General features: G+C 41.1%; 1 protein-coding gene across 1 annotated transcript; it reads right to left on the reverse strand.

Annotated features, from left to right (window-relative positions):
- On the reverse strand, nucleotides 1-24,162 carry col6a1 (collagen, type VI, alpha 1). The gene is made up of 35 exons (XM_046051455.1): nucleotides 23,894-24,162; nucleotides 22,992-23,121; nucleotides 22,074-22,274; nucleotides 21,810-21,969; nucleotides 20,331-20,444; nucleotides 20,219-20,239; nucleotides 19,370-19,390; nucleotides 19,223-19,267; nucleotides 19,054-19,107; nucleotides 18,873-18,917; nucleotides 18,098-18,124; nucleotides 17,945-17,971; nucleotides 17,779-17,823; nucleotides 17,619-17,672; nucleotides 16,966-17,028; nucleotides 16,816-16,878; nucleotides 16,651-16,704; nucleotides 16,522-16,557; nucleotides 16,371-16,433; nucleotides 16,025-16,087; nucleotides 13,152-13,214; nucleotides 12,005-12,067; nucleotides 11,818-11,868; nucleotides 11,692-11,727; nucleotides 11,326-11,388; nucleotides 6,946-7,011; nucleotides 5,516-5,551; nucleotides 5,122-5,158; nucleotides 4,868-4,876; nucleotides 4,633-4,766; nucleotides 4,137-4,243; nucleotides 2,682-2,868; nucleotides 2,398-2,569; nucleotides 2,258-2,287; nucleotides 1-2,067 (listed from the first exon to the last, which is right to left on the reverse strand). The coding sequence occupies exons 1-35, from the start codon at nucleotides 23,976-23,978 to the stop codon at nucleotides 1,463-1,465; spliced, it is 3,030 nt and encodes a 1,009-aa protein (XP_045907411.1). The 5' UTR covers nucleotides 23,979-24,162; the 3' UTR covers nucleotides 1-1,462.
- Nucleotides 24,163-25,732: the final 1,570 nt, after the last annotated feature.

The raw sequence follows: 25,732 nt of genomic DNA on the forward strand, positions 1-25,732 counted from the left end.
TTTGGTGTAGCAACCTTTATTGAAGGAGCTCTTACAACACTGCTGAGATTTTGTAAAAATATCTTCTTTAACAACATGGTTAGAGGCTGTTACACTGAGACTGATAATAGCACCACAGTAACAACAACAGTACGGTGACTCTGGGCCACTGAAGACAACAGAACTGCAGGTGTGGAGCTTACAGGTGAGGGGAACTAAAAGTGTGTGTGTGGGGAAGGGAGGTTTCTCTTCTTACCTCACTGATGAAGTACGGAGGTATGTATGTGTGTACATGTGTGTGTTTGACGGATGCCTCTCTGCTGCACATCAAAAAGGGAACAGGGTTCTGTCATTTGAAGCAGTGACCTTAGAACAACTGTTTATGGAATATAACACATTTATGGATCGCCCAAGGCTACTCTACTAAAAAAAAAACCTTCACACACACGTGTATGTAATTGATATACACACACAGAGGTGCTCACACATACAGATACACACAAAGATTGAATCACACATGTTGAGTCCAGCTGTTCCTCATTAATACCAGGTGAGGTGCTGATTGGTTTGTTTAATATTGTCATGTTCTGTTTTCCCTGTCAGTTTGGTTACCTAACAGCTTTCAAGTGATGTCGGGTGTGAGTTTTCACCAAGTTGGAAATATGTCATAACTTTTCATACTGACCTTTTCAATATGCTTTATAGGGATAAAACCTAAAATAAAGTTGACTGGGTAATCATAAGCCGGCCAGGTTAACAATCATTCAGCAAGCACCCGCCAAAGAATTTGTACGTTGCTGCGGTTGGTTCACTTATGTTCCTTTTATGTAAGATTGTGACTCCACACATCCGACAACACTTGAGTGGTAAGAGCCACAAAAATTAGTCCACATTAAACCCTTAACACAAATCTTTCAAATGGCCGGAGATCCGGTCCTGGAGAGACAGGAGACTGTAGCCTTGATGAGCTGTTTTCAACCTACACTGGTATGCTGCAGGGATGCAGAGAATCCGAGTACAAATCAGCCCAAAGTATTTAAATCTTAGGAATAGGTTTAGTTGCGGCCATTACTGATGCCTCTCCAGGACCAAAACAACCCCTTTATGTGGGACTTTTTTACCCTGATCCTTGCCTTCCAGGCAGTAATTCCTTCCAGTTGTGTGCTGTCCCAACACACTCTAAAACCCTAAAAAGCTTTAGGTGAGCACCATTTCTTGGGTTATGGTCTAAGCATAGGAGGTGGAAATTATACACAGCTTGAGACGGTCTGCCTTGGAGGATAAACCCAGGGTAAAAAAGTTCCCTGAGAATTTCATGAATACATTTCCATTTGTCTGCTACACAATCATCAGTCGTTTTCTGACATTTCTTTTTTTCTGTTGAAGTATTCAAACACAGTGTATGGTAAATGAGTGAGACTGAATATTCATAATGGGACTACAAATCTAAAGTGTGTTGGTCCTGTTGATCTGTGCCCTGCACTCAGGGCATGGACACCCTGCGGGAGACGGTTTGGTAGAAGACCCCGCGGAGCAGAGAGGGGTAGTCTGGGACACGGAACAGGTGGCGCTGGGCATAGGTGATGTCGTCCTGCCGACCCCTGCTCACCAGTGTGCGCAAGTTGACTTCATTGACTTGGTTGCCAACAGCAATGACAAAGAGCTCAACCCCGGCTTCCGCCACCTCACGGACCCGCTTCTGCAGCAAAGCCTCTGTGACGGTTTGAGACCTGCCGTCGGAGAACATCACCAGCTTCTTAATGCCTCCTGATGCATCCCCACGGCCGCGTAAATTCCTGACGGAAAAATCCAAGGCCTCTACCAGGTTGGTGCCGTCATTCTGGAAGACCGCTTCTTCAGCGTGATAACTCAGCAGGGTCAAATTGGTAGTCAGCGCCTGTTCCATGCGGGCGCTTCTGCTGTACTGGCCCAGACCCACTCTCACAGTGGTATCCCTCTTCTTCCTGGCAGTCAGGAAACGCTCGGCCAACTTGCGGACGAAAGCCTTGCTTGTCTCAAAGTTCTTGTGGCCCACACTGGCAGAACTATCCATCATCATCAGTATATCAGCACTATCAGAGAAAGAGACTGCAACACACACAAACACATATAAAATGTACCAGTGAATTTCTAAAGTTTTAATCATAAATTGTACTTCTTTGTTGTATCTCATCATTTCACTGTATATAAAAAATTGTATAGTAAAATAAGAAATCCACAGTCCACAATCAAAATCTAAAACTATAAGTAGATTATTAAAAAAGAAAAACAGACTTACTGGAACATTTGTAGTCTGGGCATTTCTTTTCTGGATGAGAGAACAACAGGGGTTAAGTCAGTTTTTTGAAGTTCGTTCAAAATAATCAATTGATGGAAATTACCAATATTACTTGTGTGTACTCGTGTGTGCATGTTTACCTTGGCAGATTCTGGTTGTGAGGTTCTGCAGGAAAGTGTCATCTAGCAGCTCGGCATAGTTGTCCAGGACAAAGGAAAAGCCTGGTTTGGGGTCACTCTCACAAACCATTTCCATAACCTGCTCATGGTTGGGTGGAGTGCCTGAGTAGTCCTTCACTCCTACACCACCCACCTGGAGAAAGGGAAGAGGTGTTCATGTTAGCAGGTAATATTTCAGTTAAAGGATCTTTGAGTGTGGAAGAAACATTTACTGTGTCTATCTACAGTAGGTGTATTGTACTCACCACGATGTCTTTACCACAGAGGACGTTGAGGGGAACCGTGTCCCTGAGAGTATCAGAACGTCCATCGGTGAGAACGAGAACGACTCGATTCTCTTGCGTCATCTGGTTGATGGTGTTGTTCAGAGCGTATTCAAGGGCTTCGCCTGTGTACGTGGCCTCTGCCAACCATTGCAAGTCTCTCACTGCCCTGTACAACAAAAATCAATAGCTGTAAAAACATTCACAACATATGTAAATACACTTATTTCCTGCTTTTCCGAAAATTAAACGAGAGGACTGATATCTATTACATCAGTCATTAGTGTTACAAATGTCTGGATTGTGTTTAGGCTTAGCTTAGCTCAGCACAAAGACTGAGCAATGCCTGCCCCCTTGTTAGCAAAATGACCCAAATGAATCCATCTTGTTAACATGCGATCTCCACTCTCTGTCCCCTAGTGGCAGAGAGAGAGCAGCGGCGGAGGGGTTGTTTAATTGAATATGTCAGTCAAGTCTGCCTGACTCATTGATCCTTTATCTGACTGAAGTTTGTGCAAGTTAGATTCTATGGCCCCGAACATGGCTCTGAAATATCATTAGCTGTGCATTAATAAATCCATGGCGCTGTCCGTGGTGCTGAAGTACCAGACAATTTGAATGTAATTGCACCATTTTCTGTCAGTTTAGTCCTGGATTTATAATATTCTCTAAATTATATACTACAAACACTCAATTCTATACTACATTGAAGCCGCCTTATTGATCAAAGTGACATGTAGCAACGTGTAGCCGTGGGGTGCTCCCATTGGGCCATGACCCGTTAAACATAAAAAATCACAGACTGGAGCTGAGGGAACCGTGTTCCTCTGACAAGAAAATTACCCAACTGAACTTTGAACTTTGTAGTACATTCAGGATGCCTCCCTCTTTCTCACTGTTAATCTCTATGTGGCCCAATGTTTTGTTTTAACATTTATATCAACTTTGTGTACAGATAAAACAAATGGCATGTCAATTTTTATTTTTAGAGATGTAGTAGCCATAGACCACTTTTTAACTTTAAGGAGAGGCAAGCAAGCTGTTCCTCCCTGCTTATTCTAACTCAAGCTAATCGTCTCCGTACTCAGACTGAACATGTTGCGGGGCAATTTCTGAATTTACGTGCAAAGATGTGATATGATACTTGATCTCCTCACTCACTAAAAGCAAACAAAACAAGATACTGTTGAAAATGAGTCTTGGAGACGATTATGGGCTTATTGCAAACCTAAAACACTGCAGACTTTCTTCCAAATACCGTCTGACTGATGTAAAGTTGAGACATGGGGAGGATGCAGCCAGAAACAGAACCAGTGAATTCAGACAGCAGCAGTGGTGATGCTGAATCACTACTGAATCATCATCACGGTACACAAAGAACAAGTCAGAGTGAAAACCAAGGCAGGCACGGCTCAGGTTGCATGCATGTGAACTCACTGTTTAAATTCGGTGAGGCCCCCAATTCTATTGCCCAGTTGGACAGCTTCTTGAGCTCGCGATCCACTGTACTGGACTACGCTCACCTTGGACTCATTTGCTGCAAACTGGAAAGAAAAGCATCGCATAGTGACCGTGTGTTATGTCTACAAGCATGTGTTTTCCTCTGTCAACATTTCTGGGTCCCACCCATCCTGACTAATTATATCCAAAGTGGAAGAGGAGAGTCATTGGAGAGACATAAAAGCAAGTTCCAAAACCACACACAATATCTTTCATTCACACTTTCTATTTTGAGATCTGTTTTTATGGCAGCATTTCCGAACATCTCTGAAAACACTTTTGCGCAACACTTTTGGTATCATTTTAAATCAACAACACAATCCACAAAGGTCAAATGTCGGTTATCCTACAGAAGCTGGGCAAAGATGGATGAATATGAACTATAGTGTAGTCAAATTTCAAAACCCAAGATAAATTCAGAGAAGGACATTACCTTTACTTGCTGGTCTTTGGCCAGTCTGTCTATGACTGTGATGATAAAGTCTTTGGCAAGTTCAAAGTTTCGGTCACCGATACTCTCTGAGCTGTCCACAATGAACGCCAGGTCCAGATTTGCACACTTACACTCTGGAGACAGACATAAACAAAATCCAAAAGGATCACAATGGCCATAGAGTGGCAGAAACAATCATGATGGTGACTGTGTCTTAGATTTCGCATAAACTTACCACAACAAGCTGTGAAGTGATTTGGAGAGGATGGGGGGGGGGAAAAAATCACAAAGTTAAGCAACTGAGCAGAAAAAACTTAACACAACATAACCTGCGTAACCCTCACATTCTTAACTTCTGGAATGCACATTTGGCTAATCAGGCACTGACTTGAAAAGGGTTAAGTGTAGTAGTGTTTAGCAAAGAGCACATGTGGCTTCACTTCTGTGAGTGCGCGTTCAGATGTGCCCAAAGCTGAGCTTTTAACTTACAACAAAGCTTCATGATGATATCCAGAATTTCACACTCCTGAAAGGGAGAGATGAAGTACATATTAGAGTACAGCAATGCACTGTTAAATCACATTACATAACACAACACAACACACACAACCAGGCCCTAGACTGCTTCAAGCGGCACCAAAATAAAAAAGAGAACATGACAATGGATATGTTTTACTTAGAGGACTGAAAGTCTACAGATTTTTTGTGTTCAGGAAATTGAATGTGTGGCTTTGGACTGAACATACAGTATCAATTTCAGTTCAAGACTAATGTAGTCTCAAGGGGGAATAAAGTCTGTGGTGCTTTACCGTCCAGGTCCTGTGGCGAAAAAGAGGGCGAGGGTTCAGATTAAATGGACTGATTATATTTATTTTATACTCACATCACTTCCTGGTGGTCCAGGAGGCCCAGGAGGTCCCTGAAGAGAAAGGGAGAATGAGTGAGAAAAGAAGATATTGGGATTGAGTGATTCATCCCCCTGATAGATGTGTTTATCTGTTTAAAAGAAGAAACCGGCCAGACAAAAGTTTATCTGGTCTGACTTTAAGATGACACAGCTAGTACCGGAAGACTCCTTTTATTTGAACTGGAATAAAAATATGGTGATTCTATGGAAAACCATTACTTCTTTGACTGCAAACCAGATTCCCTCAGTCACAGAACCCACATCCACACCCACACACTTGGGTGCGCTGCTATCTTTCTGCAAAAACATGTGAATCTTTCAAAAGTTCATTGCCACAGCATTTTGTTTTTTCGCTCAGGAGAACCATCTGTTTTCTTTTAACAGTCATTAAACCAAGTTTAAGAGCATTCTTTTCTGTGACAAAGATGCCAGAGTAACTTGCATGTGTGCACACAAGCAAAAACATACACACAAGATAGAGGGAGGGAGAGAGAGAGAGGGAGGAAGAGAATGAGTGAGAGACGTTAATTGTAGACAAGAGAAACTGTTCCCGAGAACACATGACGCAAACTGTTCTTACAGAAATATGCAGCAGAGACATACAGACAGAGAAGGGGCAGAATGAGAGAGCAGGAAAGGGAGGAGGAGAGACAGAAAGTGGGAATAATAGTGTGAAAGGGTAGAATTGGAGGACTCTGCCATGTCTTCATGCACAGTGTTATATTTAGATAACTCTTTGTTCACCTTTTAACATGATCCAATACCACAAGCTTTCACTTGGCAGTTGGTAAAAGGAATTACACAATCTTTCCCACATAATGTGAGCCAAACCAGGGAATACCATATTTAATGTCTTAACATGCGGTTTGATGTTATGTTGAGTGGTGAGATAAGCTAACTTTAGCTCAATTACTGGATGTCTATGGGATCGGTAGCAACCTCTGCCCACAGGTAGGAACAAACACAGTGCTGGGGGTTTGCTTTGTTATTGTTACCACTGGGTGATATGTTCCTTCATATTCATGAGCACAGGCTCTGTAAGTTTATTTTATTTACCCTTCCTAATGGTGTAACTACTTACTATAGCACCAAATGTGTCTTAGTTCGCAGCTAAACATAGTTCCCCAAAAATACACTGTTTTCTCCTGCTACATTTGCAGAAATCAACTGTAAATTAACTGTATGTAATTATGAGGGAGAGGTCTACTTTGCATGCATGGACAGCCGCCCCTCCAATGTCTCAACTTGCAGATGTGCTGACAAAGCTACAACGCCCCCCCCCCCCCCCAGATTTACACAGACACACACACACACACGCGCGCGCGCGCACACACACACACACACACATACACACACGCACACACACAGTCCACTTAAGCCTTGGCTGCATGGTATTCTTTTCTTACCGGTTTGCCCTCAGGTCCTCTGTGACCTTTGGCCCCTTTAGGCCCTGGAGGCCCTGGTTTGTTGTTCTGTGAAAAGAGAAAATTAGTGGAGATTAAGAGGAGGCCCATACATGTTTAGAGTTTCTTTTTTTCTTTTTAACAATGTTTATTTTTTCTAGACAACCAGGATGTAAATACACATTATAGTAGATACACTACAATGTTTTATACAGTATCCATACTGAATGAGTACTGCTGCTAGATGATAAGATGACAGCTTTGTGTCCTGTAGGTGCGTTTGACAGATGAGGAAGCCTTCATATGACAGCAGGGGGACGACCCAGTTATATGCATGTGCTGCTTGTCTTCTTTAGGACCATGTGCATGTGAGTGTATCTGTACATATCACATCCAGGGATCAACTAACTAATACTGGTACTTCAGTACTTCCAGTCTGTTCAGTTGTGGGAGACTTCATGTGGTACTAATATAAACTACTTTCCAGAGTGGAATATTGTGCCCCTTTAAATTAACTGCATTTACCTGGTGGCTGTAGTTACCAAGTCACTTTGCAGATAAAGATGTTCCTGCCTTCTTGACTTGTTTCAAGTTCATTTCTCCTTTACTCCTTTCTTTCCTTTTGCATTGCTCCTTTCCTTACTTATTCCTTTTCTCCTTTCATACTTTCCCTCACTTAAGCTTTGACTGTACTTTTACACATTCATGTCACACCCATGGGTGTTTTCACTTAATGTGCCTGATTAGACCTCTTCTCAGGACTATGTGTAGGGACTGTCAATATTATAATATATTTCATATAGGCCCATCTAAAATTGCCTTTTACAAATGGAATAAACATATCAACACTTACAAAGGGTACAGTCAATCTGAGAAAAGTCTCAAAAATCATTTCAAATCTTAGTTGCGGCCAGGCTGGCCTGAAGAGAGAGCAGCAAAAGGCCCTGCAGCTGCTGCACTCTGGCCCACTGCTGATTGCTGCAACATTAGAACCCAAGATGTAGACGTGTGGAGAGAAAAGAGCTTAAAAATGTAAATCAATTTTGGAAAATGGTCCTGTCTTTATGTTCCATGTTCTCACGGTTACTGTTACGCTCTTTAAAGCAGTGTGGTCATCTTGGTTTGAGGAAGACTGCGGACAGCTGCAGAGAATTTCAGACGAATGAAAAATTGAAAATTGAGAGCGGATACCATGCTTAATGGAGTTATGTTCCAGAAACAGCTTTCAAACCGGCTTGCAAGCACATGGAGATTCAAGGGCAGTGGCTGTTTTAAAGACTGTACAGTATTTACTCATGTACAATACTGAACCTTTTAAACATTTACTTTTATCCAAAGCGACTTACAATTGCTATTGCTATTGCTATAATTGCTATACATGTCAGAGGTCGCATGCCTCTGGAGCAACTAGGGGTTAAGTGTCTTACTCAGGGACACATTGGTGGATTTGTCACAGTGAGGAATTGAACCCGGGTCTCTCACACCAAAGGCAAGGTGTCTTATCCACTGTTTCATCACCACCCCAAACAGGCTTATTTCTGGAAAGAGCATGATGTGCTCTCTTCATCAACAAAATTACACTGTAACAGAAATGTGAGTCAATGGCCTATCTTAAAGATAATCAACGGGGTCATAATCAAAATTTTATTTAAAATTCAAATACCATAGATCCGTTAGTCTGTAAGCTAGCTGGCTGCCCCTGCCTTGTATCACTATAGGCTTGTATAAACAAATCACAAATTTGCTTTGTACGTTACATAATTTCTTGCAGACGGCATTTCGTTAGCTTTGGTGTTGTCGCTGTTGTAGGCAAGAGGCTCGGGAGTGCGCATGCAGAGAACCCGACCCGATTCCTTCGCATAAGAAACAGAATAGTGGCTGTTCCAAGCAACAGAGAAAACAGGCGTGTGGTTCATTTCTATGTGAAGTTACAGCCTGTTGACAAATAGGCAGTAAAAAGGGATTTAATTGAAAGAATGCATATACTTAACAGACAAACTTTAACCAGTTTTGTCCACACATAGTTTATCTCCTCTCTGCTCCAAATGCATTTTGATTGGTAATTGCACAGTTAATTATTTCCAGCTCAACATGCCAGACAGAAATTAGATGCAGTGATGGCCACAAGGTAGGCTGGCATCATAAAGTCAAAAATCATCACAGTCGACACAAAGCCAACTCAAATCAGCAGATCTGCAATGCTGCTATACAACTATCTACCTACAGCTAACAGATATGAACGAGAAAGACAGGAAGAGAGGGAAGGTAATGCCAACCACCTGGCTTTTAAACACACGCATAGTTCCTGTCAGTCTTGAATAAGAACACACACATGTGCGCATACATACACTCGGTTCCAATTACTTCACATTCTAAACTTCAAACTCTCTGATGTATAGAGCAAGGGCCACACCATCCACACACACACACATCCTGACCTTGATTTTATGGCGTCATATCTGGCCACAGAAAGCCAGATGTGACTGCTTGTCAAACCTTGTCGAATATGTATATTATCATTCCAGTGTCAGTTGGCTAAAAAAGTTAGGTAGAAAAGTCAAAAGGTCTGTCTCCGCCTTTATCTGCTTTGACACACCCCTGTCTATACCCTCCTGTCCCCTCTGGCCAGAGAAAGTGGAGGCAGCAAAGGACATGCCTGTGCAGTGTGAAGATATTTAAACAATTTAAATTAGAAATCCAGTTGCTCAAAAATCACTATGAAGCCATTGGCGTTACATTCTCTGAAAATGTCAGTTTGATGTGTCATGGTTTCAAGTCAAAGTGGTGACTGTTTCCTCCACAGTACTGTCCAAAATAGTGAACGGCTGAATGTAAAACTAGTGGAAACAAACAAGTGACTGTTCAGAGAAACAGATATAACGGCCAGTTGAAAAGAGAAAAAAAGTGTTGGATGAATGCTTCTGTGAATAAGCAGAATGTGATGGATTCATTTTTTCCACTCAGATAGACATAATATGGCATCTAACTATGTATTTTTATTATGAACTTGGTCATGTACTGACCGATGGAACAGCAGCAGAGGGAAGATTAGTGATATTTTGTTTGAGGCAATACCTCAACGTTTTGGGAAATACACTTATTTCTTGCAAAGAGCTAGGTAGGCGAATTTCGGACAGAGCCAAGCTAGTTGGTTCCCCCAGTCTTTATGCTAATCTAAGATAACCAGCTGCTGGCTGTAGCTGCATTGGATGAGAGCGGCATCAATCTCTTGATAAACAAGAAAATGCAGAGCTCATTATCGGACCAAATTGGTGATTTTATACAGCCCATTTACTTTACATTCCTGGCAACCATTTTCAAAAGACGTACCATTATTTGCTAAACAGATTGATTCATGGTCTTGATATTTTATATTGTTAAGATAAGCAGTCTAGAAAAAGCCAGTGGAGCAAAACAAACTTCAAGTTGCACATCCTTGCATTCCTCTAATGAGTTGGTACTTCATAATCATACTGAGGTTTATGGTCCATTAACACAGCTGTAGAATCAGATACCGAGGTTATGTCGTGTTTCCGGTATGCTGCTGTTGCTAGGAAAAGGCAAAAAACACAAAAGGGAAATATTGGGTCAACTGGGTGAGTCATACATCTGCATCTGATCCTGCCCTGTGCTATGGTACCTGTAATCTTGATGAGTGGTAAACTTATCTGACATTGTAAATCCAGAGCTTACAAAGGGTTACTCCTTTTGAAGAAAGAGGTCAGGGTGCACCGATGAACGGATGAGAGAAAAGTACAAACGTGCAGAAATGTTTACGCCGTGAAACGTGAACCTTGGAAATGCAATAATTTCAATGTAAACACGACCAAGTTTAACCAGGGGTTAAATCTGGCACGCTCTATGGACACGGGTGATCACACACATTATACCATTGACACACACACACACACACACACACAGATTGTAAAAGAGACGAAAAGAGTAATGCAGTCCCTTCATCGTTTCTGCTCATTTCCTGGTATCCTTGACAACGACATACACACAGCTGCATCAGCTCAAAGCTCTCTTCCCTTAAGACACACACACATAAAATGTGTTCAGATCTAAGCATGTCCAGCTGCAGAACAGAAGGAGAGTGTGAGAGTGAGATGGATGAAGAATGGAGAAAAATAAAAGTATTAAAGTGTGTGAGCGGCTAATGCAGAAAAACAAAATGAAAGACAGAAATTTAAAAAATACATTATAATATATTATGTGATAAAAGTGACCGATAAAAAAGAAATATGTAAACGTCCCCATAAATCCAGACACGTGACTCACATCCTGTCAGCGCTCTCTGCCAAGTACGGATTAAGGAAAGATAAAATGAGATCAAGAGCGAGGAGGAACTCCAAAATGGAGAAAAGTCAGAGGCAGACTCACATCGGGGCCTGGATCTCCAGGATCGCCGTCATCTCCTTTGGGTCCAGGGGTTCCCTTGCTACCCTAGAGGTCACACAGCAAATGGCAGAGGTCAAAATGGCGCATGAGCAGGTCTATTGATTTTACATGGATGTCAGTGAACTTCAAACATGGCCACTTCTGCCACTTTCTGCTACACATTCAGTGTTGGTGTGTAAAATACAGAGTACTAGGTATGGTAGTCTTATTCAGTATAGTTTAAAACTTCACACACACACACACACACACACACACACACACACACACACACACACACATACAAACACACACACGCCCAACATCTGATTCCTAATAAAAGTTCAAATAGAAATTTGAAAGATAACTTACAGGCTCCCCAGAGTCTCCACGGGGCCCAGGATAACCCTAAAAAGACATAAATGTTCATAATATGCACATTTACATGGAGCACAAGTGTGTAATACATTACATGCATGAACTACGATTTACACATACCTGAAAACCTGGACAACCTACGGTGCCATTTCCTGGGACACCTTCTTCTCCCTGAAATTAAGAAGAAAGAGATACACTTACAGATCCAATACACACACACACACACACACACACACACAAACCTCATGCTGGGGAATATGATGGATGGCACACATCTGTCTCTCCCCCCTTTGTCTCCCACACTCACCCTTTCCCCCATCTGGCCTCTGTCTCCCGGAGCTCCTTTGATTCCTCTCGGTCCTTTGGGTCCCTGGGAGATGACAGGAATGATAAGATTAGAAACATATGAAATGTGACATGACACATGTTTGTTGGAAACATTTGGATGTGAGAGAGAAAGAAAAAGAGAGTGTGTATGTGAAAGTCTACATGTAGCAGAATGACTTTTGACTATTTACGTAACACTCAGTTACCGCAATCTATTTCAGTTTATTACAAGTTGATTGCCTAGATTGTGTGATAATGAGTGTCCAGTTACTTAGTGTTTAAAAACATGACTGATGATAAAAACAGCTTTCCGACTGCAGTTACAGCTTAAAGTGGAGTAAAATAGTTATCTGTAATGTCACAGCCATGACTAAATAAGGTAATAAAAGTGTTGAAATGGCTGATTTTGTCCCCACGACTTTTTTGTTAAAATGTTCTGAAAAATAGTGTGTACCAAAAGATTTTATCTAACAAATGAAAATACTTTGAGAAAGGTTTATTTACATAATAAGAAAAAATACAATGAAATTTAAATATAGAAGAAACTAATGTGCATTGTCCAAAAAAAGTAACTTAAGCTAAATAAAACAAGCAGCTGATTACAGTATTATATTGTGTTATATTTTTGTATTTATGAATTGTCACCTGCCAGCTGAATTTTGCGTTTGCCTTTATATAAAAACAGGCATTTCCACCATAAATTGGAGCAGAAAATGTCTCCAGAATGCAGAAAATTAAGTGTTAAATACTCCAATTTTCTCGGGGAGAACCCTGTTTTTGCCACATCTCATTACCCAAGTGTATCATCATACCCCTAATCTGGGCCTTTATGTCTCCAACACTTTTCAATATAAAGTGATGCCCTTGAACCCACCGACTGTCATCAGATTCTAATTGGAAAATCCTTATTGGTGGAAAGAAGTTTGTGACTTTTTCCTGAGGTCAGACAAATACACCACTACAGAAATCCTTCATATATAATAACCAGAGCTGCTCTAACGTTGGCAGATAATTATGTGTTCAAGTAGGATCCTAGCACTAATAGTAAGAAGCTGATTGCGTACATTTTAAGCATATATTTATCAATAATCTGTGTGTATATGTGTGGGGTGTCGTGTTGGACTTACTTCTGGTCCAGGTGGGCCTTCATCTCCTCTGTAGCCAGGAGGCCCGACTCTGCCAGGCTCACCCTGGAAAACAACAACAGTTAATGAGACACTGTTAAAAGACTTATCCAATAAAAACAAGCACATAAAGCAACGGCCATTTTGAACCAGCACGGCCCACATTTTCTACATTTCTTTATTGACTGTATTATGTTCAGATTCTCATCTAATGGGTATCCACTGCTGTACTTGCGGGTACATTTTGAAACTGTGTTTATAAAAAGAAAGATGACAAGTCATCATTCTACAACTACAGCTCTCATGAGTCTTTGACATTTAGGAAAACTGTTAAAAATGCAATGGCCAGTGAAACAGAAGCTAGCCCGAAATTGTCTCAACTATTTAATGGTGAAAATAAGTTTTTTCTGTCATATTTGGTTGACAGTTTCAAGGACTGTTGGATCATCAGAGGTCCAACAGACCTGAAAGGTGCAAGTGTGTTCTCTGTGCACTTGTAACCACACCCAACAATGATGTCACACTGTCCTGCAGGACATTTCTACAGCACTGCAGCAAAGTGAAAAGTCATAACAGTAATACCTATGGAGGTCAGCAAAATAACTTTCAGCCTCTGTTAAGTGACTCTTTCAAGAAAGATTCTTTCACTTATCATAACTTGGGTCTTATGGTTAGGATAAGGGTACGGGGCTTCAGGCTGATGTCAATGCCTTTAACAGTAACATGGTTAATTAGGGCTAATGGTACAGTGAGGCTACATTAAACGCTACAAAATGTTACATAAACTGCAAAGCTTCTATTACAAACTGGATGTCTAAAAATTCCCCTCGCTAGCAGCATCAAGACTGCCTCCAAGAATCTAGGTAGGTTCTTATCTGAACTTTGAACCTGATAACATTAAGCTCATTCAGTCTTGTTTCTTTCACAAATTTGCGTGTCATCCTATGTTTCTGTCCCTATCTCTGTATAAAATCCAAATTATTAGATGTGCTGCCTGAGCAAGCATTTCTTGTTTCTTTCAGTTGTTATGGCGTTATGCAGTCCTCTCTAGCTCATTTTATATTTACATTATTCCCAGTGGCCACTTGTAGTATTGCAACAAGATATTCCCCTGGGGCCAAAAATAAAAAGCACTTCCCCATATGCCAACATTAAACAAGTGTTCACCGGACACCTCAAAGTGCAAACAAGGTCAGTTATGACTTTTTCTATTATGAATTGTTGATTCATGGAAGTTTTATATTTTTAAAACTTCCCTTTAGTCGAGAAAAGCGATTTTAAAATCTGTGATGTCATCAAAATGATAAGTCTATGGGCTGAGGCCTTTTGGTGTATGTGCCAGCAAGCAATTCTCATTGGACTGAATAGGTGCCATCTTTGGGTCTGGTACCGATTCTATAAGTAGTTCCATGACATAAACCCCTCAGTTCGCGCTCGTAGCCGTGCCATGATTTGTTGCGCAAGCATAAACAAAGCTTAAAAGCCTACGGACAATGTAATTCAGGACTGTTCCTGGCTATTCATTTTGAAGGAACAACAGCCAATGGGGAAAGTCCAGTACTTGACCGACCAATGGTGTAACTTCATCACTCTCACTCAGTAAGGCAGGGACAGACTTTTGTTTATAGGGCTGGCCCTGCTTTGCTGTGGTCCTGCCAAAATACTTCTTCCAAACCTCCAAAGCTGTCTCATTTACACATTGTATCTTGTGCATTTGACACATAATTTATAGACATAGAAAACCAAGTGTTGTAGTTTATAGAATGAGCGTTTAAATTGGTGTTGTTTCCTGGCAAACAGCAGCTTGGTCCAACTCCTGTGTGCAGCACCTCTATCCTGCCAATTGCATGTATTGATTGGTATGTAAATGGTTCAGTTTTAGTGTTCCTGGAAAGCTGTTTTTAATTTAGTTTCTTTCCTTACTTTTGTTCAAGGATAACTGTACGCCCCTATTTCTAGTCTCTGCTAAGCTAAGCTAAATCAGAACCAGACTTATATGTACTGAATGCACAGAGTTGAAATGAATATTGCTCATCTCATCTGACTCCAGGTAAGACAGAAGATAAGAATTTCAAGTTAACATTGACAATAAATATACTAAAAACACTGTTAATATGTTAATATGTTATGTGCGGTACACATGTAATACTATAAACTGCTAGCTTGACAGATAATGCAGATGATGTCCAGCACATTACGGGATTTAAGGATGCAGTTTTGTCCTGAGTGTATGAGGTATTGCCAAAAATGTCAGTTATTCCATGTTTTCTGTACTATTCAGTTCAGTTACTATTCGTTCAGCTCTGATGAGGAAAGGGGAAACAGCAAAAAGCACAAAAGAGCCATTGAAAGTTCTGACATCACGGAGGTTACCACAACTAACACTTGTAACGTATTATTATTATTACATCGCCTGGTGCCTTATTAAGAAAACCATACTGAGGCTTTGGCTGGAGCAGACGGAGAGAAGAACTGAGTCACATGGGAAAGAGTGAATGTTGATGTTCCCTGGAAGAGTAAATGAGAATGAGAAAGGGGGAGATGGAGCATGCATGAGTGGGCAGCACTCTGGGGCACCAGCCAGGATTGCATCTGTTTAAGCTTCTGCATAGGGTACTCCCTCTCTCAGCATGAACTATGGATGCACAAGTGCTCACATGTGCATGCACACTATTAAGCATGCATGCACTCAGATACATGTTCCCCTCTCCAACTGGAAGAAAAAGGATTCTGCCAGAGAAAAAAGTGAGCGGTACAGACTGTGCCACCTCCTGAAACTCTACACAACACGGGAACAGTGGTACTGCTTGTACTGTAGCTCCTGTGCATGTGTTTCTAAGTAAATGTGTGTGAAAATATATTTGAGTGTATCTTACAGGGTCTCCATTAGGGCCAGCTGAGCCCTCCCTCCCCTGCTCTCCACGGGGTCCTGGCTCCCCCTGGCAAGGAAAAGAACAAATGTAAAAAGCGGACTAAATGTCTTCGAGACTGTAACAATGGACAAGTAAAGTAGACAGAGCCAAGTTTTAAACAAAGTTAGATCAGTAGGAGTAAATGGGGAAAATATCAGTGTGAGTTCCATTAAGGTCAGTGCGGTTGCAGTTCACTCAATACAAGTGCCAAACAGCATTTCCCATGAATTTCTAAGGAAGGGGGTGCTGAAATCAGGCAGACCCAGAGGGACTGGGGATCTGCTCTTCATCCCTCTTCATCGTCACTTACCGCTTCTCCTCTCGGACCTCTGTTTCCACGGGAGCCTTGCTCCCCCTTCTCTCCGTTTGGTCCCTACAAGGGATTTTAAAGACGTTAAAATGTATTTTGGCAGCTGTCACACACAAACATGGCCATTTAAGTCAATATTAATCCTATTTACGTTGTCCCCGCGGGTTCCATCTGGTCCTGGTGGGCCCTGAAACAAACACACACACAGCAGAAAATTAGACAAGCCATTAAATATCACCAAGTTAATGTTTCTAACATTGTCAGGAGCTTCATCACTTACATCATCACCGCGCTCTCCTTTGTCCCCATCGGCTCCGCGAGGACCTTCATCACCCTGTCAAAAAAGAGACATTTACACGTTTATCATATCTCCTGCTTCCTGTGGTGCTCTTCATACAGATCTGTCTTTTGTCATAGTTCTTTGTGTCAATTTGCACTGAATTACCTTAGGTCCCAGTGGGCCATAGTTTCCAGGCCTTCCTGGTTCGCCATCTCTTCCAGGATCTCCCTGAAATAAGCAAAGTCTTAATGCAGAACACCGAAAGGCTATTTGAAATCTTCAACAGCACATGGATTATTATTTTTTATATCTTACTTTTGCTCCTTTTTGTCCATAAGGACCTGAGTCTCCCTTTGGTCCAGGCTCTCCCTGTTGGCCCTGGAAGCAGAAAACACAAAGACAGTTTCGGTATGTGATCATAAACAGCTGAAGCCACGACAGGCCGCTGTGTGTATTCGTGTTTGTTTACAGTATGACTATATGGCTTTATTTAAACAATCTGACAGCAGAGAATGTAAACAAAGCTTTGATTAAGAACCAAGGGCCTCAGTCCCCCTGCCCTGGGGGGATCCAGACGCAGGGCGTGGTGTTGATCAGGGCCGTTCCGACAGTGACTTTACTAACACGCAACTGTGGCTAATGGCTTATCTCTAAACAATATGGCCGAACCTCATGCAGACACGGAAGTGGCCTGTCTCAGTGTGTGTGTCTGTTCAAGAGAGAATTTAAGACACCAAAATAGAAACATACATTGTCTATGTGTGTCCTAACACCTACACATCTGATTGACTACATATTTGCAGCCCTCAATCCTGACGTCATTGTCAGACTGTGTTAATATCTAGTAATTGGTGTCCATCTGGCTGTGATTTAAACTGTCTGCAATGTGTGTAAGTGGGACTCCAGTCAATGTCGAAATGCAAGACCATATCAGTGGGATTATTCTGAGATTGAGATATACAACTCACGTCTGATCCAGGAGATCCTTTACAGCCGGCAAGGCCAGGGAAACCAGGTTCACCCTAATGAGGAAAACCAGAGAATCGGATCTTCTTAAAAACTTCAACAAAAGAATGACAGCCAGATGGCCAGAGCTGTACTGTTTGCATGTTCGGGTATGTAACTCACCTTGCGCCCATCAATTCCATCATTTCCCCTATGACCTTTGTCTCCCTGAGAGTTAGAAAGAGATACAGATAGAGAGAGTGGGTGAAAGAGAATAAGAGGAATTTAACCATAAGACTTCAGAGCAACCACAGATTGGACAGATCAGACAGGTGTTTGCGGAGCTCACCTTGTAGCCTTTGTGTCCTCTTTCACCCTGCAGAAAACACACACAGCATTAGCCAGCCATGTCAATGGATTACATAATACCGAAATCCCAGAACACATATGAATATTGTTTAAATTTATACTTTTTAAATTTCTTTTTTGTATTTGTGCGTACCTTTTCTCCTCTGCCACCACGGTCTCCCTGGAAACAAAAAAACACATCAGAATTATCACCAACCACGCAGCAAAGTGATCAGTGAGAAGGTTGGTAAAGTCTGACCTAGAGCCAGTGATCTTGGTAAAACACCTAAACAATAATAAATACGTTCAGACTCAATGTTTGCAAATGTTTCCTTGCTTACATTAGCTTGTTTCTGGGTGATAAACATTTATGTGAAGCTAAAAAGGTGGACATGGCTTTGTCCTTTATTTTTTTCATATTGGAAAGAGATTGATAAAAATAGAAGTTAATTTCTCTTATATAACTTTGTACCAGGGACAAAATCCTAGATAAACTTAAGGGCATGATAAGAATCTCTTTTAAATGTTATTGGCTGTTAGGAAGAAAGCCATCACACAGAAATGGCTGCAGACAAACCAACAAAAGACAACTGGACTACTATTGTCAATGTATTAAACTGCATGGAGAAACTGACCTTTATCTTAAGACTACAGTATGAATACAGTATAAGATGTAACCCATTTCACATGCCACTGAAAGATCGGGTTCCTTGGTGGAACTTAGTGGGGGTTTGTTAAGGGTCCATTTAATTCCAATGTAACACAATGTAATGGTGTTGTATCATCCATCACTGCCAGCTTTCTTATGCATCAATGCTGCTACTGCTAAACCTCTTTAGCATCTACTGGTTCACATCTACAAAGTATCAATTTGGTCGATGCTCCAGTATAAAGAATATCACTTAAGCTAAAACCTAAGTGCGCTTTACCTTCATTCCACTGTAACCAACAGGACCAGGATCTCCAATGTTGCCCTGCAACATAGAGACGGAAATATTAGATAATCTGAATGACACTTCAAACAAGCCAGCATGACAAATCTAAAGAGATGTGACGATTGGTTTGTATTTTTCTACATGTCGGTATTGCATGACGGTGGAAGTCACTTACCATGGCACCAACATCTCCTTTCTCTCCTGGCATCCCTGGTCTGCCTGTTTCTCCCTGTAGAGAGGTAAAAAAAATAAATAAAAAGATAAGACAATGTAGAGTCATATATATTTGTGCATTTGGTGTGCACTGGGTTTCTGACATAAGCTGTTTTCATATTATATCACACCTTTGCGCCAATGTCTCCGTCTGGTCCTTTAGGCCCTCCTTTAGCCTGCAGACAAAACAATAAAACACAAACAGTGACATAATTGCTCAAGAAACTAAGCCCATAAAGAATTTAAGTTGGCAACATGATAAAATATGTCTTACTTACATTGCAGTCGAAAGAGCAACACTGTAAAAAAAAGAAAAAAAGAAAAAGAAAATAAATATTATGAACGCCTTAAAGCAGGAAAAGTGACTCTACCTCTATATATGTTTAGATATGTAGATTATAGTAGACATGGTGTGACCCTCTGTTTTCTGATCTGACCCCAAGTGAAGTACCTAAATAACAATGTTTATCAGAGTCAACTGAACTGAACATCATTATGTTTAACTGTCTGATGACAGAAGGGCAGTGAAATATGTTAAATATTTAAGATTTAACCGCAGTGATTTTTTTATCACTTGAATCTCAGTTGGCTTTTTATGTACTAATTTCAGCTTCCTGTAGCTGCCCTCCCTGCCCCCTCCTTGTTTCCTGAGTAGGAGAGAGTTTACATGGCAGTTGAGTCCCATTCTAACTACATCTCAGCAAGATTTACTGCACTAAATAAATAACTCTAGTAGCCATAAGTAATGTTTAGTGGAGACATTAGGTTCGTAAACTTTTAAAGCCATGGCATTTAGCCAGTATACAAAACATCTTTTAATTCTAGTTGCATCAACAAAACTCATCATAAACAAATCTGCTGTTTGGATGTTTCAGTAAAAAAAATAGAATAATCTCTCATTTAAAACAATTCATGAAGAATGGAATTAATCAAGATACAAACTGCCAAACAGCTTAAACTTATTGATAAAATGTTTTAGCCCTACATCAGAGCAAATCCAATCTTTTGGATCTGCAATACAGTCGTGCTTGCCCAATTACTGTGTAACTACTCCTTTAAATCCAATGCCGTAAGCGCACACACGACTAACTAATTTCCTTTTTTAAAAATATCTTAAGAAGACTTACTGTGTCCTTTGTCTCATTTGTCTGAAAAGATGGAAAGAACAGAGATGTTAGTTCAAAATCTATGTTTCATTATGTTTATGCAGAAGAGAAGATGGGAGGAGAGAATACATACAATCATATCAATGATGGTCCTAATGGTTCCCATCTTGGTTGATCTGGAGTCATCTGCAGCAGTGAAGTTCTGCCTGTAGCTCTGATCTGTGGCAATGAGTGACAGCCTGGTATCCTGGTAGGAGACAAAATACAAACTGTATCATCACATGCCTAAAAGTAGTAGTCTCGATAAGCTGCGACATCTTGTCACATTGTGATTTTTGTTAATCGGATCCCAGTTAGCTTTTGCCAATGTTGTCGCTAAAGCCTTCCTTGTTTTAGACATAACAGACATTAAATAATGTTAGATTTCCAAGTAGTTTACGTCAAGGCCACCCTAATTTGTACAGACACAAGGCTTAGTATAGGCCTATCAGTCACCCTATGAGCTGATTTATATTACCTCACAGTGAAATATGGGTCACCTTTTTGTCAGACCACAGAGTTTATACAGTGTGAAAAATTACTCTTGCCTCTTGACAGCAATCCCCACAAACATAAGACCAAGATCAAAAATGAAGAGTTAGTGGGCATGTCTACACATCTGTGTGTGGTCACGCACTCTTCTATCTTCATGAGGACCATTTTTAGTTTTAGACCTTGAATGTATTGACATTTCTGAAAAGTGAAGATTTTTCACAAGCCCCTTCACTTCATTTTTACTTTATTATAAATTACTTCTCTTTACTTCACTTCACTTTACTTTAAGTTACAGCAATTTTCTTATCATTACTTTACATCACGCATCTTCTTTTTATTTTACTCCATTTCACTTTACTTACTAGGTTTTACCTTATTTCACTCTGAGTGACTTCACTTTCACATCTAGTCGGTGAAGTTTGGTAACAAGCCTCAGTTCACAGTGTCAGCAGCATTGGCACTGCACTGCACATCTTCGCTTGTTCAAAAGACTGTTTAATGGTTAAGAGTTGATTTTAGGGTTGATGTCAGAATTAGGTTATGGTTAAAAGATTTTTTTCCAAGTTTCAGCTGTAGCTAATATTACATTTTTGGGAAAAATATATATTTATATATATAAAATATATATATCAAAAAAAATATATATTTATATAAATATTTTTCCCAAAGATATAGTGTTTTAAGAGGAATTCCCTCTTTGTGTTTCTTAACTTGGAATGCACTGGACAACAATTTGGAATTTTGTTCCTCGTGTCTTAAATTTGCTTCGCTTTCACTTCACAGCCATTATGGACAGAGACCAATATGTAGTTCATTGTACAGTAAGTAAATATTATATTAAGATTTATTGAAAAAGTCTTAAAGCCCCAAAAATCACTCATGGTAAGAAGCTGATTGAGGAAAATAGTTTGTGTCTTTAACTTTTATTCGTATAATACTGGGGTAAGGATTATGGTTATGCATTTAGTTGTGGTGATTAAGCTTTGAGTTAGGGGCTGGGAAATGTGTTATGCTAATGAGGGTCCTCACCAGTACAAGTATGTGTGTGTGTGTGTGTGTGTGTGTGTGTGTGTTGTACCTCCTGGTCAGGTGAGATGGCAACAGCAAAAACTTTGACTCCATGTTGCTTGGCTTCATTAGCAGCCTCCTGCACGCCTCCACATGGCTCTTTGTAACCAGTGATGGGATGGCCATCAGTCACTACCACGATGTACTTGTTCTCATGGTAGTGGGAACCCCTGAATGCAGGCAGACATCACAAACACACACTCTGAAATTATATCTCTTCTTCTCTTATTTTCACACAGTCTGTTAAATGTGTATGTGTGGGTGTTATTATTACCCAATGAGCAGCTCAGCAAGCCCCCTCTTGATGGCACAGTCAGTATATGTGCCCTTGCCGATGTATTTGATGGTATTGATGTCATTCTTCAGGGCCTGGCGTTCAGTGCTCATGTCACTCAGCTCTCGCACAAGGATGATTTCGTCACTGTAGTGCAGTGCTCCTGAGTTCCATGTCAGCATGCGGTCACATCGTTGACGCCTAGATAAATAGGCAGTGGTGTAATGTAAGTAACTACACTCACCTAAGTACTGCTCTTAAGTACAGATTTGAGGTACTTTACTTGAGTATTTCCATGTTATGCTACTTTATATTTCTACTCCACTACATTATATGACAAATATTGTCAATATATCAGACAGCTTCAGTTACAAGTTCACTTGCTGACTTTGCACAAATAAACCTGTGACGACCACTTAAAAAATGATGCATTAGTATAGATGAAACTACCAAGTATATAAAGTAGTCATAGCAGCAGTTGTAGTAGTAGTAGCACTAGCGTCATAATATTGTGTCACTGACAGGAGCGGCTCTGCTGACTATCAAAAACTTTTGATACTTTAAAATTTTGCTTATCATACTTCTGCACTTTTACTAAAAGAGTAACTTGAAGTTTCCATCAGTGATGGGTATGATTGGGTGTGGTCAAAAGTGTGCTGTATTACACATGTAACCCCAAATAGTGATGTCACAGTGTCCTAGAGTACACCTTTACATCACCACAGCAAGGTGAGAAGTTAAACCACTGGGGGTGTTACTCTTTAAATAAGATGTTGAATGCAGGACTTAGAGAATGGAGTATCTTTACCCTGTGCTATTGCTGCTTTTACAAGTAAAGGATGTGAATGCTTCTTCCATTACAGCAGAAACGGTGTGTGTGTGTGTGTGTGTGTGTGTGTGTGTGTGTGTGTGTCTTACATATCCTTGAGTTCATCTATGAAGCGATTGGTGAATTCTTTGATCTGGTCAATATAAAAGTTGGGAGGTTTCTGTCTGAGGGCGACACTCTCCGATGTATCGAGTACAAAGAAAAGGTCAACAGGGCAATCTGCTCAAAAAAAACAAAACAAAGATGGCTGTCAGCGAATATCTTCCACTAAACAACCATAAAACAGCCAAATGGCACATTCAAATGTATATGTTCAGGAACTAGTAAATCCAAAATGCATTTACGATCATTCACCCATCAGTTCAAATGATGTCAGCACTACTGCAGCACTGGGGGCCTACATCAGGCCAAGATGATGCTGCACCCTGCATCACAGTGGGTGTCATGGGGCTGATCTAACTGATATATCCATCTTTACACAGTTAGATTTATGACAGGTGCAGGTCTGTACTGACTGTCTGCACCCATAACAGGGCTCTATATATACACCTGTATCACTGTTGTACAGCACCTTGGCAGGGAAGCAGGCCTGAGGTGCCATCACCTGCTTTGGTTCTTCTCATGTTATCACTCTGGCATCTAAAGCAGATCTAATGTTTGCATTACACCCAACGTCTACTTAGGCCCACTAAGACAACTGTGGCACCAAACAAGGGCCTGCTCAAAATGGGCTAGGCTACTGTTATCCTCTGATCTTCCTTTCAGTTGCTATTCCATGTCTACTGCTGATTTGTAAGGCTTCTCAGACTGATGGGAAATATGTAGTCCAAAGACATTGAACATCTGGACTAGCTCTTGCAGGAAAAATCACTTCGGTGTATGACACACTAGATTATAACACAGAAAGACCACTTTTTATGCAACATAGCGCCATACACACCAGAAATTACAACATTTAATTGGAAAGTACAACGCATTTCAGTAAACTTACCCGCCAGTCTGTTTCTTTGGATCTGCGTTTGCGCTCCGGCCAGAAAAACGCACAGCAACGCAAGGAGACCTCTAAGAATCTCCATGGTTAAACTGCAAAAAAATTAAAAACTAAAAAAGACAAAACCTCAATCCCCCGACAAAAAACAAACACCGAATCACTCCTGCCCCGAGCCGAACCACTAAACCGATCCGGCGAACTTTTGGTGATCCAGCGCTCCGCCACAGTTTGTCCGAGGCGAAACCCAGAGCGCGCTGAGGAGGACCATGCGCACGACGAGGGAGGAGGAGGAGGAGGAGGAGGAGGAAGCGCTCACGCGCTTTCTCTGTGGACGATTGATAGTCTTGAACGCGCACGGGCCTTAAGTTTACACAAAATCCCAGATATGGCTGCTTCCTTAAAAGGGGCCCCGAGGGACACAGAATAAACAATAAACGTGCTGACTGTGAAGGAGGATCCGAAGAGCACAGCTTTCGTATTTTTTATTTTGCAGGAAAGAGTGCATGGGTGTTAATTGATTTGTTATGTTGTAATGGTTTCAGAACATGTATAATGAAAAATCAAAAAGAGCTTTTTAGCTTTCCTTTCCACTATTACAGATATAGGACCCTATCTAACTAATGCCATTTAGAAAGTCAAGAAATGTAACCGCGAATAGATGTACACTGGAATAATTTCATCAAACTTAATGAAAAGCAGCTGATGCACATCTTGGACAAATTTTCTATTCTCTTTCAGTAAAATTTCTGTGGAAGATGGGGGTGGGAGGATTTCGCCTACATCTGGTTCACTTAGGCGTCCAGACCTGACCTGAACATAAAAGCAAGAGGAGGGGGAGATCTTTACTCCCCTTTTTCCTCTGAGGCAGGCAGAGACACAGTGCCATCTAGTGCTGCAAAGTGCTCCTTGTGGACAGATGTTGGGGAGGACTTTGGAAAGAGTTTCAGGGTGCAGTGAGGCACTTCCTTGGAAGGAGGCAGAGAGGTGTAGGCGTGGAGTGTTCATCTGGCAAGGTGTTGATGGGGTGGATGGTGCACGGTTGCTGTGGACACACGTGTTTGTGTGTGTGTGTGTGTGTGTGTGTGTGTGTATGCGCAAACCGTGGGACTGCAAGGAAGGTCTGGCCTGGACTCAGATTTTCCACTGAGATCACTCTTCCAGGGAGAAAAAGTTGCGTGGAGAAGCAGGGAGGGAAGGAAGGAAAGGAAAGAAGGAAGAAAGGGAGGGCGAGGAGAGGGGATCATCTGGTAATGATCTGTGTTTATTAGCAGGCTCTCATAGTAAATCTGTTGGATTTTTGACAGCTGTGGGTGTGTGTATAAATTGTAATGCATGCATTTCAAGATGTCTCAATACCAGCCTTCTTCAGGAATACATTATCCTATAAAAGTCTTGAGGAATTCATTAGGCAAGCAGTTAGGGGTGTTTTCAGTTTTCTTTTGTTTTTTGTCTTTTTACGGTAATGAAACCGACTTGTGGGACTGAGTTAACTTAATTATCTCAGGTCACTAACCATACGAAACAAAGACAGGGTATGACCTCAAAAGGTCAAGATAAAGCTCCATTACATGCAGAAAGAAATGCAAAAACACACATGCTTCCTAATGCTGAAAGCTTCTGCATAATGTCTTGGGCACAGCCTGTTGGCAGACAGGATGTAGCACGAGTTTCCACAGGATCCTGATGTTCAGTGGGGAAGATTAGTAGCATTTCTGAGTCAGAGAGAAAGAAGGAATAGTGCTGAGTAGGGCCAGTGTCTCCAGCCATCTTGCAACGTTTAACACACTACCACATTCATCTTTGGGGCTGATCTTCCTGTGAATTGCAGAGATTGGTTGT

Source organism: Micropterus dolomieu, linkage group LG06, assembly GCF_021292245.1.
Source record: "Micropterus dolomieu isolate WLL.071019.BEF.003 ecotype Adirondacks linkage group LG06, ASM2129224v1, whole genome shotgun sequence".
NCBI lineage: Eukaryota > Metazoa > Chordata > Actinopteri > Centrarchiformes > Centrarchidae > Micropterus > Micropterus dolomieu.

Excerpts from the sequence above, each read along its gene's own strand:
- col6a1 (XM_046051455.1), bottom strand. The coding sequence starts at position 23,978 with ATGGAGATTCTTAGAGGTCTCCTTGCGTTGCTGTGCGTTTTTCTGGCC. Across the intron at positions 18,125-18,872 it reads TTGGTTACAGTGGAATGAAG|GGAGACCGTGGTGGCAGAGG; the intron begins GTAAAGCGCACT and ends TTTTGTTTCCAG. Across the intron at positions 17,972-18,097 it reads GTGGTGGCAGAGGAGAAAAG|GGTGAAAGAGGACACAAAGG; the intron begins GTACGCACAAAT and ends TGTTTTCTGCAG.